The 17,391-nt window shown below is 43.7% G+C and overlaps 1 protein-coding gene across 4 annotated transcripts in view; it reads left to right on the plus strand.

The window, feature by feature from the left end:
* The window catches only part of SUDS3 (SDS3 homolog, SIN3A corepressor complex component), a 213,278-nt gene that overhangs the window by 84,774 nt on the left and 111,113 nt on the right, over positions 1 to 17,391 (plus strand). For 3 of the 4 annotated variants that reach the window (XM_033957288.1, XM_033957287.1, XM_033957290.1), the window contains exon 7: positions 4,273 to 4,368. In XM_033957288.1, coding sequence (XP_033813179.1) covers positions 4,273 to 4,368 — 96 coding nt within the window. Of the gene's footprint in view, positions 1 to 4,272; positions 4,419 to 17,391 lie in introns of all 4 variants that reach the window. The other variant, XM_033957289.1, reaches the window with a different exon arrangement.

Consider the following 17,391-nt stretch of genomic DNA (forward strand, 5'->3'; position numbering starts at 1 on the left):
GAAAGGACATTTTGAAAATGTTTTATAAAATTCTACTGTATAACCATCACCACCTGGAGCGGATCCAACTAAGAGATCTCAACGCTGTTTCTAATTCTTTTAATGATATAGGTTCATCTAAACTCCGTTTTATATGATCAGGAACCTTAGGTCCAATAATTAAATCTAAAAAATTTTTACCATCTTTTTGCCTCTCCAAATAAGGCTCGGAAGAATACAGATCCTTATAAAATTTTAGAAATTGCTTTAAAATTATATCCGTTTGATTGGTTATTATACCATTATCATCTTTTATCCCATTAATGTTAGTTCTTCTTTTTTTTTTGCTTTAAGATAATTTGCCAATAATCTTCCCGCCTTATTAGAATTTCCATAATACATTGTCTGTTTGGAAAACAAGTCTCTTCTTATCATTTTTGAAGCTAATTCGTTATATTTACCTTTTGCTTTCAAAAGAGCTTGTAATACATCATGTTCCCATTTGCTTACCAATTTAGTTTCTAGTATTTTAATTTCTTTTTCTAACTCTATATACTGTTTTTTAATCTGTTTCTTAACAAAAGCCGAATATGATATAATATGACCTCTCATAGTCGCTTTAAAAGCGTCCCATACATTTTCAATAGATGTATCTTCCACTAAATTAATTTGAAAGAAATCACTAATTTGTGTTTTAAAATTTTCCAAAACTTTTTCATCCACAAGCAATGCATTATCAAATCTCCAAAGAGGTCTTCTATTTTCTAATTGATCTAATTGTAAATCTATCCATACTCCCGCATGATCCGAAATGATAATGGGATCAATGGAAGCCTTAATCACTTGCTGCACCTTATGTGATGAAATAAAAATATAATCTATTCTTGAAAATGATTTATGAACCTGTGAACAAAATGAAAATTCCTGATCATTAAAATGAAGAATACGCCATATATCCTTCAAATCACATGATTGAACCAAATTATCTAAACCTAAAGAATTTATACTTTTACCTGGTTTTTTATCAATTAATGGATCCATTACAGCATTAAAACCTCCAGCCACCACTAAATTAGAAGCAGCCAGTGGTAACAACATACTCTGCAATTTTTTAAAGAATTCTGATTGATTCGAATTAGGGGCATATATATTGAACAACGTCAGGGCATTATTTCCCATACTTATATCAACATGTAGCCATCTTCCATGTGGGTCCGAATTTACTATCTTAAAATTGGCCATACACTTTTTATTTATAAGAACTGCTACTCCTGCTTTTTTACCCTCTGCTGGAGCAAAAAAACATTCTTTCACCCACCCACCCTTTAGTTTCTGTGATTCCTTTATATTAAGATGGGTCTCCTGCAGACAATAAACATCCGCGTTTTGCTTCTTTAAAAATGATAATACCTTTTTCCTTTTGATTATATGATTCAGGCCATTGACATTAATAGAAAATATCTTAAAAGACATAATATATTTTATACTCCTTATCATAATCTTCCTCTTCCCTTCTTTCATAACTAAGATCTAAAAAACCTCTCCCCATGGCACACATTCTTACCTCCAAATTACCCAATCCCTTATTAATCTTTTCCTTAATCATCCTAGTAATATCTTTAATACCCACCTTCTTCCCACCCCTCCCCCCCAATATAATAACTGCGTAAGGACACACATTGGACAGTAATCCCAACTTCCCCCCTCCCCCCAGGCAACCAATATTTATTAATAACCCCTTTATCCTTTATTGAGACAAACTCACTACCTCTCCACAATATATCTAATTATATCTCTCTTCTAATCATAAAACCTTTTTTCTTTTTTTTTTCTTTTTTTCCATTTTAAAGTAATTAATTTCTCTATCTATTATTTAACCTTTAGTCACATAACCATATTTATTTCCTAACATTCCATTAATGCATTTTTATCATTTCACCAATCTCTAATTCATTCCCCCAACATTTTATTTCATTCAAGAAAATTCTATCATAGTCATATATTTAATAAAAAGTATCATTTTCCTATATCTTATATTATCTAATCCATCTTCTCCTATCCTCCTTTAAATATCCAACAACAAATAGCCATCTCTTCATATATTTCTGTTAAAAAAAATAAATTTCAATTTTATAAGTTTTTATCCTCTATTTGTATTTAAACATTTGTATTTCATTTTCAAAATAATTTTTTTTTTTCCTTTTTTTTTTCCCCCTTTTTATATTTCCTCTTCTCCAAATTAAATCCAATCTTTTTAAAACTATATTATCACAACATCAATCTTTACATTCCTTCAGCTACCAATAAATTCATATGTATCTTTCTTTTATATTATTCATTTTCCTTTCCTTTACTTGCATTTAAATATCATATAACTTGTCCTTTCTATCATTAGTCCATTCTGCAATCTTTTCCTTATTGTCCTTTCATTCTTTACTTTCTCCTTTTCTGACTTATTAAATAAACTGAACTTTCATATTTATTTCTTATCTCCATCCATCCACTCTTAAAGACTTTTGACTGCCAATTGTCATTCATTTTTTTTTTTTATAATATCCTTTTAGTCTATCAGTCCTGCTTTCTTCTTCTTCACATCTATTTATTTTCCTATTCAGTCTTCACTTTTCCTTTTGTGTTAATTTGTCCAGTCCTTTAATCCTTCTTGTTCATTCTTTACTCCAACCATTCTTTCAGTCTCGTAAAAGTTCAGTCTAATAACTTCACTTTAATGTCTTTCCAGTCTATCCTTCTTTCTTCTTTCTTCTTTACATTCTTTTATTTTCTTTTTCACTTGTCCATTTTAATTTCCTGTTCTTTGTTGCATATTCTTCTTTTTCCAACAAACTAAAGTCTCATAGTTCTTTATATTTAATTTTTTGTTCAATATCCACCAATCCAGTCTTAGTATTTATCCCTTCATTTCAACACCCATTGTGCTAAAATGACATAGGTTCTGATTTTGAAAGAAAGGTCTTTAGTTTTTCCGGATCCACAAAATACAAAGATTTATCCCCACAAGATACCCTCATTTTTGCTGGGTAATATAACCCATACTTATATCCTTTTTCCTTTAATTGAGATCTCAGCTCAAGGAATTTCTTCCTAATATTTGCTGTATTTTTAGCAAAGTCTGGTAAAAACCATATTTTGGATCCTTTATAGTTTAAGTTTTTATCTTTTCTATTGCTTGCTGGTATCTTAACATCTTGAATATTAATGGTCTTGGTCTCCCTTGATTTTCCAGACTCTTTATTGGAATCCTGTGTGCCCGTTCTATTTCCAAAGGCTGTTTGAAATCCAACTGCAATAATCTAGGAATTAAATTTTCTAAAAACTGTATTGCATTTTTCCCTTCCAAATTTTCCTGTATTCCAAAAAGTTTTATATTCTTTCTTCTTCCACGGTTTTTGTAATCTTCCAGCTGACTTTTCAATTGAATTATTTCCAAACTGTCATTTTTGCATCTTTTTCCTTCACATTCTAAGCTCTCCATTTTAACTTCTAACTCTGTTGTTCTTTTATTAGCTACTTCCATTTGTCTGTGTATATTCAGGATTTCTTCCTTCAGTTCTGCCATATTACTCACAGTCTCTGTCAGCATTTGTTGATTTGCCTCAGTTCCCCCATAACTTCAGCTTTGCTTAACTCCTCTGATACATCAGCAGGAAGCAGAACCTTACTCGGGGTAATTTGATCCTGCTTCTGCCTTTTCACAGCCCCTCCGGTTTCACTCTTACTCTGTCGGGTGCTCGCCATGCTCCCGCTGTCCTCTCCGATGTTTTCAGCCGAAAACAGTTTAAAAGGAAATCTTTATTTATTCAACGGTTGCCCAGGTAAGAGGAGCGCTGCGATCACACGACCATTTTGTGTGCGCGCTAAGCCACGCCCCCGCATGTGGGATCTCTTGAGGAGAGGAGATAGTGGATGCTGCAGATGAGCCAGTGGGCCTTTATCTGTCATGTTTCTGTGCTTCTAAGATTTAAAAAAAAAACAAAAAAACCCTCAAACTGAATACGAAAGACCACTGATAGCCAATGAAATTTTGAAGCTGGTGTACATTTTTACTGACTCTCAATTCTCTCTCTTCCACTTTACAGCCCTGATCTTTATACCTAGTCAGTCTACTAAAGTTTGAATTAGCCTTAAACTTTTCCAAATGTTAGTGATTTGAGAATGCCATAATCTATGAAAGCATTTGTTAGTCTGTTGCAGATCACATAGTTAAATGAAGGAGTGGATGGCTACTCTTTTTTCCAAGTGGCCATGGTTAATTTTCTCCTTTATTTTTCTTAGATTCAATGGAGGTGAAGCCTATCATGACAAGGAAACTGAGGAGAAGGCCCAATGATCCTGTTCCAATCCCAGACAAGAGGAGAAAACCTGCCCCTGATATCCTTTTGATTTGTACTGCGGTACTGAGCCACTCCTTCCCATTCATGGTTAGTAAATGTCAATGGATCCCCACTGGCCTCTGCACCTGCACCACCTTTATATACTGGTGTATGAAGCAGATGTTGAGGCAATCATCTCATAAGCTTTGGTAGCCATTCAAATGATTTAGAGCTTGAGTGACAAGACGTAGGATATGTGGATTAAGTATTTAAGTATAGGCAGGTGTATGTGCATCTCACCAGGATGAAAGAGAACCAAAGAGAAAAATGACATGTTCCATCTGTTTGGTGCTGGCTGGCATTAAGGGTTATCAATGGCAGGCATTGAGTGGTGGGAACAGTGACAGGAACATTTTTATGTTCTGGTGACTGCAATGTTTGCAAATTGTCCTTGAAGAGAAGAACTCTCAAACTATTTATTGATGGGGTGTGGCATCCAAAAATAGGATGTCTGCCTACTGAGCCTCATTTGGTTTTGACTTCAGTTTTTAAGGAGGAAAGAAATAGATGAATTGAAGAGTGCTTGCCCAACATCTGACTCGGTGTTCAGCACTGGTAACATTGACAAAGGCAGATAAAGGCTGTCCTGTCCTGGAAGCCTATATACTACGTGGAGGTTTTCATTGAAAGGTGGTGTCTGTCAGCCACAACTATCTTGATATTGAATGCATAGTGGGGGAGAAGAGACTTCCCTCAGTAGTCGATTGACGGTGAGGTCTAGACATCAGCAGTGGAGATGCCCTCACTGAGGTGTTGTCTTCTAGTCAGGCTCAAACTGACTTCTATTGGAGCATCTCTAGAACAAAATTTGAGCACTGCTGGGGTTTGGAATATGAACCAGTAGAGTTCTTTGACAGAGGTCTCCACTGGATGTTTTTTAGCCTTCTTTCTTGTAACTATACTTTACTGAGCCATGGTGCGCCTTCACCTGGAATACTGCATCCAGCACTGGTCGCCGTACTTGAAGAAGGACACGGTACTACTCAAAAGGGTGCAGAGAAGAGCGACTAAAATGGTTAAGGGGCTGGAGGAGTTGCCGTACAGTGAGAGATTGGAGAAACTGGGCCTCTTCTCCCTTGAAAAGAGGAGACTGAGAAGGGACATGATCGAAACATTTAAGATACTGAAGGGAGTAGACATAGTGGATAAAGACAGATTGTTCACCCTCTCCAAGGTAGGGAGAACGAGAAGGCACTCTCTAAAGTTGAAAGGGGATAGATTCCGTACAAACGTAAGGAAGTTCTTCTTCACCCAGAGAGTGGTAGAAATCTGGAACGCTCTTTTGGAGGCTGTTATAGGGGAAAACACCCTCCAGGGATTCAAAGCAAAGTTGGACAAGTTCCTGCTAAACTGGACTCATTTAGAGCACTGGTCTTTGACCTGAGGGCTGCTGCGTGATCGGACTGCTGGGCAGGATGGACCACTGGTCTGACCCAGCAGCGGCAATTCTTATGTTCTTATAACAGTGTGTCAAACTACATTTTTGTTTTGTATACAACCACGCTGTGATTCTAACATGGTGATGATGCACACTACACCTTTAAATGAGTATTTTAGTTTGGTTTTTTTACCTGAATCAATTCCTTTATATTGATTTTAGCTTCTCTCTTCTGTTCTCACTTTAAATTTATGCTTAAATTGCAATTATATTGCCTTTTCGAATATACCTTTTTAACTCACATAAATAGCTTTCTTGCTTGTTTTGTAAAATGTCTTTTTTGCCCTAGCAATTTGCTTCCACTTGATTAGAACATTTATTGACGTATTTATTGAAGTATCATGAGCCTTGATTGACAGCCGGGGTATCTTTTTAGTCAGAGCAGCACTCCTCAGTTAGGCCCACAAACTGTGGCTACCTCCTATAATATATGTGTTAAGGATCTTGAGCCTAGTAGGTTCTGTGGTTAAACAGAGGCTGAAACTTTCAGGGGCATTTGCTGAACCCAGCCTTATTCATGACAGGATACAGCCCTAAATTTCTTTTCAAACTCAATATTTTATTTTTTTGTGTTTTGATATGAGGATGTTGAATTTCACTATATTATGACTGGTATTATTATAGACTGACTCGGAACAATTTTACGAGTTGCTTCTTTTTCTGGATTCCAAGGTGATTTGCTTATGCTATACAGAGATGCAGTTGCAAGTATTTAGTCAATTTTCTCATTCCTTTTTATGACACAGAATCTAAAAGCCTCTTAATTATTAGAAAATCTAAAAATACAGAAAAGAGATGAAGCAGTTTATTTTTATTTCTGCATACAGTTCCTGCTAAGATTTCATGTGCCCTATTTTTGATAGTCTCTTCCTTTCCTCTTGAGCTTCACTCTCTGCCTGGTAGCCTCTGCTCCCTTCATTGAGTCTTTTGAGCTCTGTGTACTGTGTCTGTGGTGGCATCTTCTACGGCAACTGCTAGATTTGTTCTCTCTCGGGTAGTCGCTCCTTCCATTGGCAGTTGCCTTTTATTCCCTGGATCCGCTCTCCCACAATCTCCTTCACAGCAGCACCCTCTGGTTCCATGTGCTCTCTCTCTGGCATTCTCTCTGGTTGCAGCAGTACACTCACATTCCATGTACTTATTCTACAGCAATCTCTGTTGTCAAGCGCATCTGCTGGTTCTTTATGGTCTCTCACCCTGTAGCTTCCCTTTGGTTCCTTTGCACGTTCACACTAATGTAGAGAAATAATGGAAAAAATGAGAAATGCTACGTTTTGCCCATTTGGGAATGATATTTTTTGCCAGAGTAACTAGATTTTCTAGATCTTTATAAGCTCTTTTGAGCAGGGACCATTTATTGCATGTTGATTTTATAGCACTGCGTATGCTTTTTAGCATTATAGAAATTATAAAGCAGGGCCACAGCTCTTTTACAAATGCAGTGTATAAAGTACAAGTTTAAAGGTGGGGAGAAATATTAAAAGAACAATTAATTTAGAAATCTGACACTGCCATAGTCATGAGCTTGGGATTAGTGCAAAGCATCACTCTTGTTATATTTCTCTGAGGATAAGCAGGCATAATATTCTCATATGTGGGCAATGTCATCTACAGAACCCAGAGCGGACACTGCCAAGTGCATGGTCACTTGAAATCTTTAGGCAGTGCCCATAACCACGTGTGTGCTGGTACCTTCCTGCCTGACGTCAGCTTGCAGGACCATCAGTTCTTAGTTTTCTGCGAAGCTGAGAAACTGGATCTTCAGTTTCTCCTCAGTGTGTCAAACTTGAAAATCTTTTTTATTCCTTCCTATTTTTATTTTATTGTAGTTAACTTCATAATTCTTCACTTTATTCATTTTTAAGTCATTCCCTCGCATTTGGTTAAATTTTTTTTCATTTTTGTTTTTGTGACCTTCAGTCATTAAGAGGCCTTTTTCGCCCCAGGGAGTATCAGCTGTTTTTAGTATACTTTTTCAGTTAAGTTCCCCGGGCTGTCGAGCCTTTTGACTTCACATTGGCCATTTATCCCTCCATGCCAAAGAGAGTGCTGAGTTTCTTTAATAAATGTACTCTATGTAATTGGACCATTTCAGATTCTAATTCCCATAATTGATGTGTCTAGGTTCTAACCATCAGGACGTTCACTGTGACCTCTGTTAATGCAAAGGAGGATGCATAAAGCCTGACAACTTCAAAGCGAAAATTTTTGTTTGGTATCAACATTGAACATGGTGAGAGATTTGGGGCTCGACGCACATCTTGCCTTGATATCAACACCAAGTGCACCAACACCACATAAAGAGCATTAAGCATCAGGCTCTCTCCAGAGGCAGGACTCGTGTTGTCATCTTCCCTCAGCATAAACATATGCTAGTATCTTCTAGGTATGGCCCTTGCAAGAGTGGTGGTCTGTTTGGAGACAAGATTGAGGAGGTGGCTGATAAAATGAAAAAAAAACCCACACACACTATGAGAACGTTTGTCTAGAAGAGTGGTTCCCAAACCTGTCCTGGGGGACCCCCAGCCAGTCAGGTTTTCAAGATATCCCTAATGAATATGCATGAGAAAGATTTGCATACCTGTCACTTCCATTATATGCAGGACAGGTTTGGGAACCACTGGTCTAGAAGATGCTTTGTGGCAGTTGCAAACTTTCTAAAAGTTTTACAAGAAAGTCTGCTTGCGAGGCTGTCCATATTGGGACTCCGTGGATGACGTCGCCTAAATGTGAGAATATCTGCCTGCTGTCCCTGGATAACACCTGTTACGGTAAGTAACTCTGCTTTTTGGTAGGATGCTCAGAGAGAGAGGGTTGGATTTTGGTAATATAGAAGCGGTAGGTTTTAGTGAAGTATCTGGGTGGTGAAGGAAGGAGAGAGAGGAGTCAAAGATGACCCCGAGATTACGAGTAGACAAAACAGGAAGGATGAGTGTGTTGTCCACAGAGATGGAGATCGAGGGAAGCGGAGAAGTGGGTTTAGGTGGGAAGATGAGCAGCTCTGTTTTAGCCATATTCAGTTGTAGATTGCAGTGAGACATCTAGGTGGCAATGTTGGACAGACAGGCTGAGATTCTGGTCTGGGTTTCAGTAAAGATATATGTTCCATAGAGATATATGTTCATACTACAACAACATGGAATGTTGTTATACTGGGCCATCTTCATTATCTTCAAAGCCTGCTGGTCAGTGACTATGTGCAAAGCAATAAGACACAGAAATCTCAGCCTTATTCTCAGGCCAAATAGCAATTGTCTTTTTGACTCTCTTCTAGAGAGCATTGCCAATATTTCCTTCGAAGGTAGATTGATTGGTGAAAATTTATACACTTGTTACAACAGATCAGTGGGTACTTTGAGTTGTCACTCAGGGCTATGCCCTATGCTTGATCAGAAAGCCTCCAAACCACCCACCCACCCAAAAACACTTCAACTAGCTCAAAAGACTCTCTTCTACCAAGAACTCTTGGCCCTTCTCTAGCTAAATGCAATAGAACCTGTTCCTCAGCAGGAGAGGAGATGTGGGTTCTATTCCAAGTATTTCCTGATACCAAAAAAGACTTGGAGGCCTTTGACCAATTCTGGACCTCTTGAGGACTCAACAAATATTTATTGAAGGAGAAGTTCCACTAGGTGTGTCTGAGAACTTTTCTACCTCTACTAGAAAAAGGCAATTGGATCTCAACGAAGCATAATCTCAAATATCCATTCTGCTGACTCGCAGAACATATCTTTGCATTTGAATTGGCTCTAAACACTTCTAATACAGAGGTTTGCCTTTCGGATTCTTTGGCTCTGTGTCTTCTTAAATGCCTAGTGATAGTAGCAGCAACCCTGCGCTCATGGAGATTTCACTTATTTTCCTACTTGGATGATTTAAGGCTTCATCACTACTAGATCAACATTCCATCAACTCATCTGATTGATGGCAAACCCTAGCATAGAAACATAGAAATAGACGGCAGATAAGGGCCACGGCCCATCAAGTCTGCCCACTCCAGTGATCCTCGCTATCTATCTTTGCGGATAGATCCCACATGTCTATCCCATCTGGCCTTAAAATCCGCCACACTGGTGGCCTCAATAACCCGAAGTGGAAGACTATTCCAGCGATCAACCACCCTTTCAGTGAAGAAGAACTTCCTAGTGTCACTGTGCAGTTTCCCGCCCCTGATTTTCCACGAATGCCCCCTTGTTGCCGCGGGACCCTTGACGAAGAAGATGTCTTCTTCCACCTTGATGCGGCCCGTGAGATATTTGAATGTCTCGATCATATCTCCCCTCTCTCGACGCTCCTCGAGTGAGTAGAGCTGCAAATTCCCCAACCGCTCCTCGTACGGGAGCTCCCTGAGTCCCGAGACCATCCTGGTGGCCATCCTCTGGATCGACTCCAGTCTCAGCACATCCTTGCGGTAATGCGGCCTCCAGAATTGCACACAGTACTCCAGGTGCGGTCTCACCATGGATCTATATAGTGGCATAATGACTTCAGGTTTACGGCTGATGAAACTCCTGCGTATGCAACCTATGATTTGCCTTGCTTTGGATGAAGCTTGCTCCACTTGGTTTGCCGACTTCATGTCTTCCCTGACAATCACTCCCAAGTCTCTTTCTGCTACAGTTCTTGTCAGGATCTCGCCATTTAGGGTGTAGATCTTGCATGGATTCTGGCTTCCCAGGTGCATGACTTTGCATTTTTTGGCATTGAAACTGAGTTGCCAGGACCTAGACCAGTGCTCCAGCAGTGCTCTAGCAGCTCCAGTAGACAACTATCAAAAGTCGCATCTACATCCATAGACGTTGGAGTTCATAGAAGCTCTTAGACTCTATAGAGGGTTGAACTTTTCTACTGCAGCAGAGAATTGACAATCTGATTCAGTTGTGTTGACAAGTCACCACCCGTCCATGCATAACTGACATCAAATGCTACGCCTCCTAGATCACATGGTGTCCACATTACATGTCATTCTGTTTGCGCATCTTAACCTCAGAATTGAACAATGGACTCTGTCATCTCATTGGTCTCAAGCCAGGGTACATCTCTCTGCTCTAATCCAAGTCACTTTAATCACAACCTAACTAGAGGTCTTCCCTTTCAGCCCCCTTGCCACCAAAAACTTCTTACTACATAATTCATACTCTGTACCGAGGAAGGACCTAGCGGAGGGACAACGCAAGAGGAGGAAACCACCACTCACCAGGACCCCGAGGGAGAGACACCATACTACACCGAGGACACGGACCTGAGGCAGAGGAGGTTGCTGAGGAAAGGGAAGTCTGCCATTGTGGTGGGAGACTCGATCTTGAGAGAGGTAGACAGTCACGTAGCTGGAGGAAGGGAGGACCGGCTAGTGACTTGTCTCCCAGGGGCTAAGACACGAGACATCACTGAAAGGATCGAGAGGATCCTGGACGGAGCTGAGACAGAGGAGACTGCTGTAATAATCCACGTCGGAACAAACGATGTGAGCCGGAGGAACTTCAGCATGGACGCACTGACTGACCAGTTCAGGGTCCTGGGACGAAAGCTGAAGCGGAGCACACGGAGGATAGCATTCTCGGAGATCCTACCTGTACCGAGAGCAGATGCAAAGAGGCAGGCAGACCTCCAAGCTGTGAATGCATGGTTGAGGAGATGGTGCCAGGAGGAGGGCTTCCGCTTTGTGAGGAACTGGACGTCCTTCTGGGGAAAGAACAAGCTCTACCGGCGGGACGGCCTGCACCTGAGCACAGCGGGAACCAGACTACTGGCAACCAATTTGAGGAAGGAGATCGAGAGGGCTTTAAACTGAGGAGAGGGGGAAAGCCGACAGCTGATCTGATGTTGACGCTTCAGACAACAGTATCCAGAACAGATGCTGAACGGGCTGACTGCAGGGAGGAAACAGAGGGACCGGAAGATCTCCAAATCAGACAGCGAGGGAAACATCAGGTAAAGGGAGCTTGCTGGGAGAGGACTAAGGGGCATGGGGACACAGGGGGACTGGGTGGCATAAGGGCGAAAGCCAAGGGTAATATAGAGGTACCACAAGGCGAGGGGGACCAAACAGAGGCTCAAGGGATGATAGCCCAGGAGGGGGCCGGTAGGGCTAGAAATCCCAGAGGAAAAGCGGGAAAGTGGGGTGGCAGGAATGTGGGGAAGCTGAAAGCTAAGAGGGTAAAGGCTGAGGGTAAAGCAGAAACACAGAGAGCGGGAAAACTGCCCGAAATCCAAGGGCAAGTGGCCCAAGTAAATGCAGAGTTGGGAGAAAAACGACGGGACCTGCGGTGCTTATACGCAAATGCAAGAAGCCTCACGGCCAAGATGGGTGAACTAGAAGTCATGGCCAAGGGGGAGGACTTGGATATAATTGGAATTGTAGAAACCTGGTGGACAGAGGAAAATCAATGGGATGTAGCGCTGCCGGGGTACAAGCTCTATAGGAGGGACAGGACCCACAAAAAGGGGGGAGGCATAGCACTATATATAAAGGACTCTATCCACTCGGTCGGGATGGATATGGCAACGAAGGCAGAGGGGCTGGAATCGATGTGGGTCAAATTACCGGGAAACAAGGGTGCGGGCATAAAACTGGGGCTGTACTATCGACCACCTGGTACACCAGAGGGAGTCGGACACGACTTGGAAGAGGAATTGAGACAGGAGTGCAGGACTGGAAATGTAACAGTGATGGGGGACTTCAACTACCCAGGGATAGACTGGAGTACGGGTCACTCCAACTGCAATAGGGAGATAGGATTTGTAGAAGCTGTGAAGGACTGCTTCATGGAGCAACTAGTCAAAGAACCGACGCGAGGGGGTACTACTCTTGACCTCATCCTAAACGGATTAGGGGGACCTGCAAGAGGGGTAGAAGTGGGAGGACCACTAGGCAACAGTGATCACAACACGATCAGATTCACATTAGAAAGAGGGACACCCATAGTTAGGAGGACCGCAACAACTGCGCTGAACTTCAAGAAAGGAAACTATGTTGCTATGAGGGAAATGGTGGGGAGGAAGCTCAGAAACATCTTTAGGATGGAGACTGTGGGAAGCGCCTGGACCCTATTCAGGGACATCCTGCAAGAAGCACAGAGAATGTACGTCCCCAACTTCAGGAAAGGCTGCAAGAACAAGCGATCAAAGGACCCGGTTTGGATGTCAATAGAAGTAAAGAGGGCGATAAAGGACAAAAAAGTATCTTTCCGGAGATGGAAAAAGGACCCAACAGAGGAAAATCACCAGGCGCACAGGAAATGCCAAAAGGAATGCCACCGGGAGGTTAGAAAAGCAAAAGGGAAATACGAAGAGGGGCTGGCCAAGGAGGCGAAAAACTTCAAGGCATTCTTCAGTTACGTAAAGGGGAAGCGACCAGCGAGAGAGGAAGTAGGGCCGTTGGACGATGGGGACAGGAAGGGAGTGATTAAGGAGGATAAAGAGGTAGCTGAGAGGTTGAACACGTTCTTCTCGTCGGTTTTCACGAGCGAAGACAAATCTAATATACCAGACTCAGAGGAGCTCATGAGTGGGGAACAGACTGAAAAATTAGAGCACATAGAGGTAAGCAAGGAGGATGTCCTCAAACAGATAGACAGGTTAAAATGCGGCAAATCACCGGGCCCGGACGGGATCCATCCAAGGGTTCTGAAGGAACTAAGACAGGAAATAGCGGGCACAATACAACATGTTTGCAACCTATCCTTGAAAACTGGTGAGGTGCCGGAGGACTGGAAATTGGCAAATGTCACACCCATCTTCAAGAAAGGATCGAGGGGTGACCCCGGAAACTACAGGCCGGTGAGCCTGACTTCAATTATAGGGAAGATTGTGGAAGCTATGATCAAGGACGGCATTTGCGAGCACATCGAGAGAAATGGCCTACTGAGAACAAGCCAGCACGGATTCTGTAAGGGAAGGTCGTGCCTAACGAACCTTCTGTACTTCTTTGAGGGAATAAGCAGTCGGGTGGACAATGGGGAGCCCATAGACATCATTTACCTCGACTTTCAAAAGGCTTTCGACAAGGTGCCACATGAAAGGCTACTTAAGAAGCTGTGGCACCACGGGGTGGGAGGGGATGTGCACAGATGGATCAAGCACTGGTTGTCGGGAAGACTGCAGAGGGTTGGAGTAAAGGGTCAATATTCTGACTGGCGGGGAGTCACGAGCGGTGTGCCACAGGGATCGGTGCTGGGGCCTTTACTCTTTAACATATTCATCAATGACCTGGAAAAGGAGGCAAAGGGTGAGGTTATAAAATTCGCAGACGATACCAAACTGTGCGGCAGAGTTACGACCAGGGAGGAGTGTGGGGAGCTACAAAGGGACCTGGACAAGCTGGAAGACTGGGCAAACAAATGGCAAATGCGCTTCAACGTGGACAAATGCAAGGTCATGCATATAGGGAAAAAGAACCCGTTGTTCAGCTACAAATTAGGGGGGGTATTGTTGGGAGACAGCAGACTCGAGAGAGACTTGGGTGTGCTGGTGGATGCATCACTGAAGCCATCTGCACAGTGCGCAGCAGCCTCGAAAAAAGCCAACAGGATGCTGGGCATCATAAAGAAGGGCATAGCAACCAGAACACGGGAAGTCATCATGCCTTTGTATCGAGCGATGGTACGTCCACATCTGGAGTACTGCGTTCAGTATTGGTCGCCGCACCTCAAGAAGGACATGGCGGTACTTGAGAGAGTCCAAAGGAGAGCAACAAAATTGGTAAGAGGGCTGGAACACTGCTCATACGCCGAGAGGCTGGATAGGCTGGGGCTCTTCTCTCTGGAGAAAAGGAGGCTCAGGGGAGATATGATAGAGACTTTCAAGATCATGAGGGGCATAGAGAAGGTGGATAGGGACAGATTCTTTAGACTGAAGGGGACAGCAAATACGAGGGGACATTCTGAGAAACTGAAGGGAGATAGGTTCAAAACAAATGCAAGGAAGTTTTTTTTCACCCAAAGGGTCGTGGACACTTGGAATGCGCTACCGGAGGAAGTGATCAGGCAGAATACGGTACAAGGATTCAAACAGGGATTGGATGGATTCCTGAGGGATAAAGGGATCGTGGGATACTGAGGGAGGAGCTGGGAGGTAACACAAGTATAGGAAGTAAATCAGGTAATGTGTATAAACTAACCTGGTCGTGCATGTGCAAGACCGGAGGGCTAGGACTTCGATAGGAAGGCAGGACTTAAATGGGAAACCAAGGTGGCAAGGGAGCCCCTTCTGATGATTCAGACAGGTCTTGACCTGTTTTGGGCCGCCGCGGGAACGGACTGCTGGGCGGGATGGACCTGTGGTCTGACCCGGCGGAGGCACTGCTTATGTTCTTATGTTCTTATGTACGGGCCCCAAAGTGATGGACTGGGTCAGGAACTAGTTGAGTGGAAGATGACAGAGGGTAGTGGTCAGTGGAGATTGCTTTGAGGAAAGGGATGTTACCAGTGCTGTGCCTCAAGGTTTGATTCTTGGGCCTGTTCTTTTTTTTTTTTTCAATTGAAAAGCTTTTATTGAAAAACACTCCAAACAGTACAGAACAATTACACATGAAAGGCAAAAACAAAAATACATAGAGCTGAATACCACACTCCAAAATAGCACATAGAATTAAAATCAACAGCATAGACATGTGCAAGTCTTTCAGTCTAATAAAACAATCTGGAATACCCACCAAAGCACAACCAATACCCCCCCTCCCACCCCCCAGGGACAAAGCACAATACCCACAGCTCTCAATATGGTTGAGAGATAATCAATTCCAAACAGATACCAAAGATTGAAAAGGAATATGGTTATGTGATCCCCCCAAGCATCGCCCATCTATTCCAACCCCCAGACCCATTCAAAGCCCCTGACTACCCCTACCATAGATCCCCACAGAAGCCCGAAAATTGCGCCACACATGAGCATAACCATGTAGTTTACCATGCCGCAAGGCCATCAAATGATACAGATTCTGCCAAGTAAGCAAACGTTGCTCCACCAGGGCCCACGTGGGAGAGAGAGGCAATGGCCAATCTAGCAGCAGTGAATGTCAACTTACAAAACAAAGAGTCACCCCCAGCCAGATCCAATTGATGCCAAAACAACAAGGCGTGTCGCCAATCGGCCGGTATCTGGACATCTAAGATCCGGGACACCCGATCAAAGACCTCAGTCCAGAAGCCACACACCTGCCCACACTGCCACCACATATGAAAATAGGTACCCACTTCCCCACAGCCCCTCCAGCATAGAACACTCGCACCTCCCCGCCAACGAGCCACAACTTGAGGGGTATAGTACCACCGAAAGAGAACCTTGTAACCATTCTCAATCAGCAAAGCAGAAATCCCCGCCGAGGAGATCTCCGCCCATATGTCACCCCAAGTCTCCCAGGGAATAACCGAACCACAATCATCTTCCCAGGCCCTCATGTAGGGAAGGGAGGCCCCTCTACCGTTAAGGCACCTATATATTGCAGAAAGAGCTCCCCTCCGAAGCACCGGGCCCAATAGCAGCTCGAAGGGCATCTTATCACCCCTCAAGTCACCCAGTAGACCCGAGGTCCTAATATAATGCAAAACCTGTAGGTAGGGGAACAGATCCTGTATACCGAACCCAAACTTACCCCTAAGTTCTGTAAAGGGTCTAACACCTCCCTGTACCGGGTCCCACAACTGTCCCACACACACCAAACCCCGTGACTCCCAGTCTGCAAACACTCCCCCATCCCTTCCCGGTGGGAAGTCAGGGTTGTGTCTCAACGGAGTATACCAGGAGTGTCTCCTACTCCCCAATAAACAAGCTCGGGTCTGATTCCATACCCTCAAGGAAGTCACTACTGAGGATACCCCCCCCCACCAGTCGCGCCCTACCAGGTACCCATGGCCTATGTAATAAAGGCACCCCAACACTTAAATTTTGCTCAATTTCCACCCACAGTTTCGGCGTCTGCGTCTGCCATTCTAAGAGGGCGCGCAGCTGAGCAGCCTGATAATATTTCACCACATCTGGGACCCCCAGCCCTCCATCCCCTCTCCCCATACATAGGACCTTCCTACTCACCCTTGGCCGCCTACCAGCCCAAATAAAATTAAAGATTTGCCTTTGAACCCCCTCCAGCGTTTTTCTACCCACCCAAAGAGGCAATACAGTGGTGCCTCGCATAACGGACGCCTCGCACAGCGAACGCTGCGCACAACGAACTTTATGTCTTGATTCGTACAACGAACTTCGTTTCACACAACGAAGTCGCCCGAGCTGCATCCTTCCGCGCAGGCACTGCGCTTAACTGCCCTCTCTCCGCCTGGCTCCCTCTTGCCCCCCCCCCCCCGACTCCCCGACACGATCGGGGCAAGAGGGAGCCCAAGCCCTCTTGCCCCCTCGACTCCCCGACACGATCGGGGCAAGAGGGAGCCCAAGCCCTCTTGCCCCCCCGACTCCCCGACACGATCGGGGCAAGAGGGAGCTCAAGCCCTCTTGCCCCCCCGACTCCCCGACACGATCGGGGCAAGAGGGAGCCCAAGCCCTCTTGCCCCCCCGACTCCCCGACACGATCGGGGTAAGAGGGAGCTCAAGCCCTCTTGCCCCCCCGACTCCCCGACACGATCGGGGCCAGAG

The sequence above is a fragment of the Geotrypetes seraphini genome, chromosome 8 (genome assembly GCF_902459505.1).
Source record: "Geotrypetes seraphini chromosome 8, aGeoSer1.1, whole genome shotgun sequence".
In the NCBI taxonomy this organism is placed as follows: Eukaryota; Metazoa; Chordata; class Amphibia; order Gymnophiona; family Dermophiidae; genus Geotrypetes; species Geotrypetes seraphini.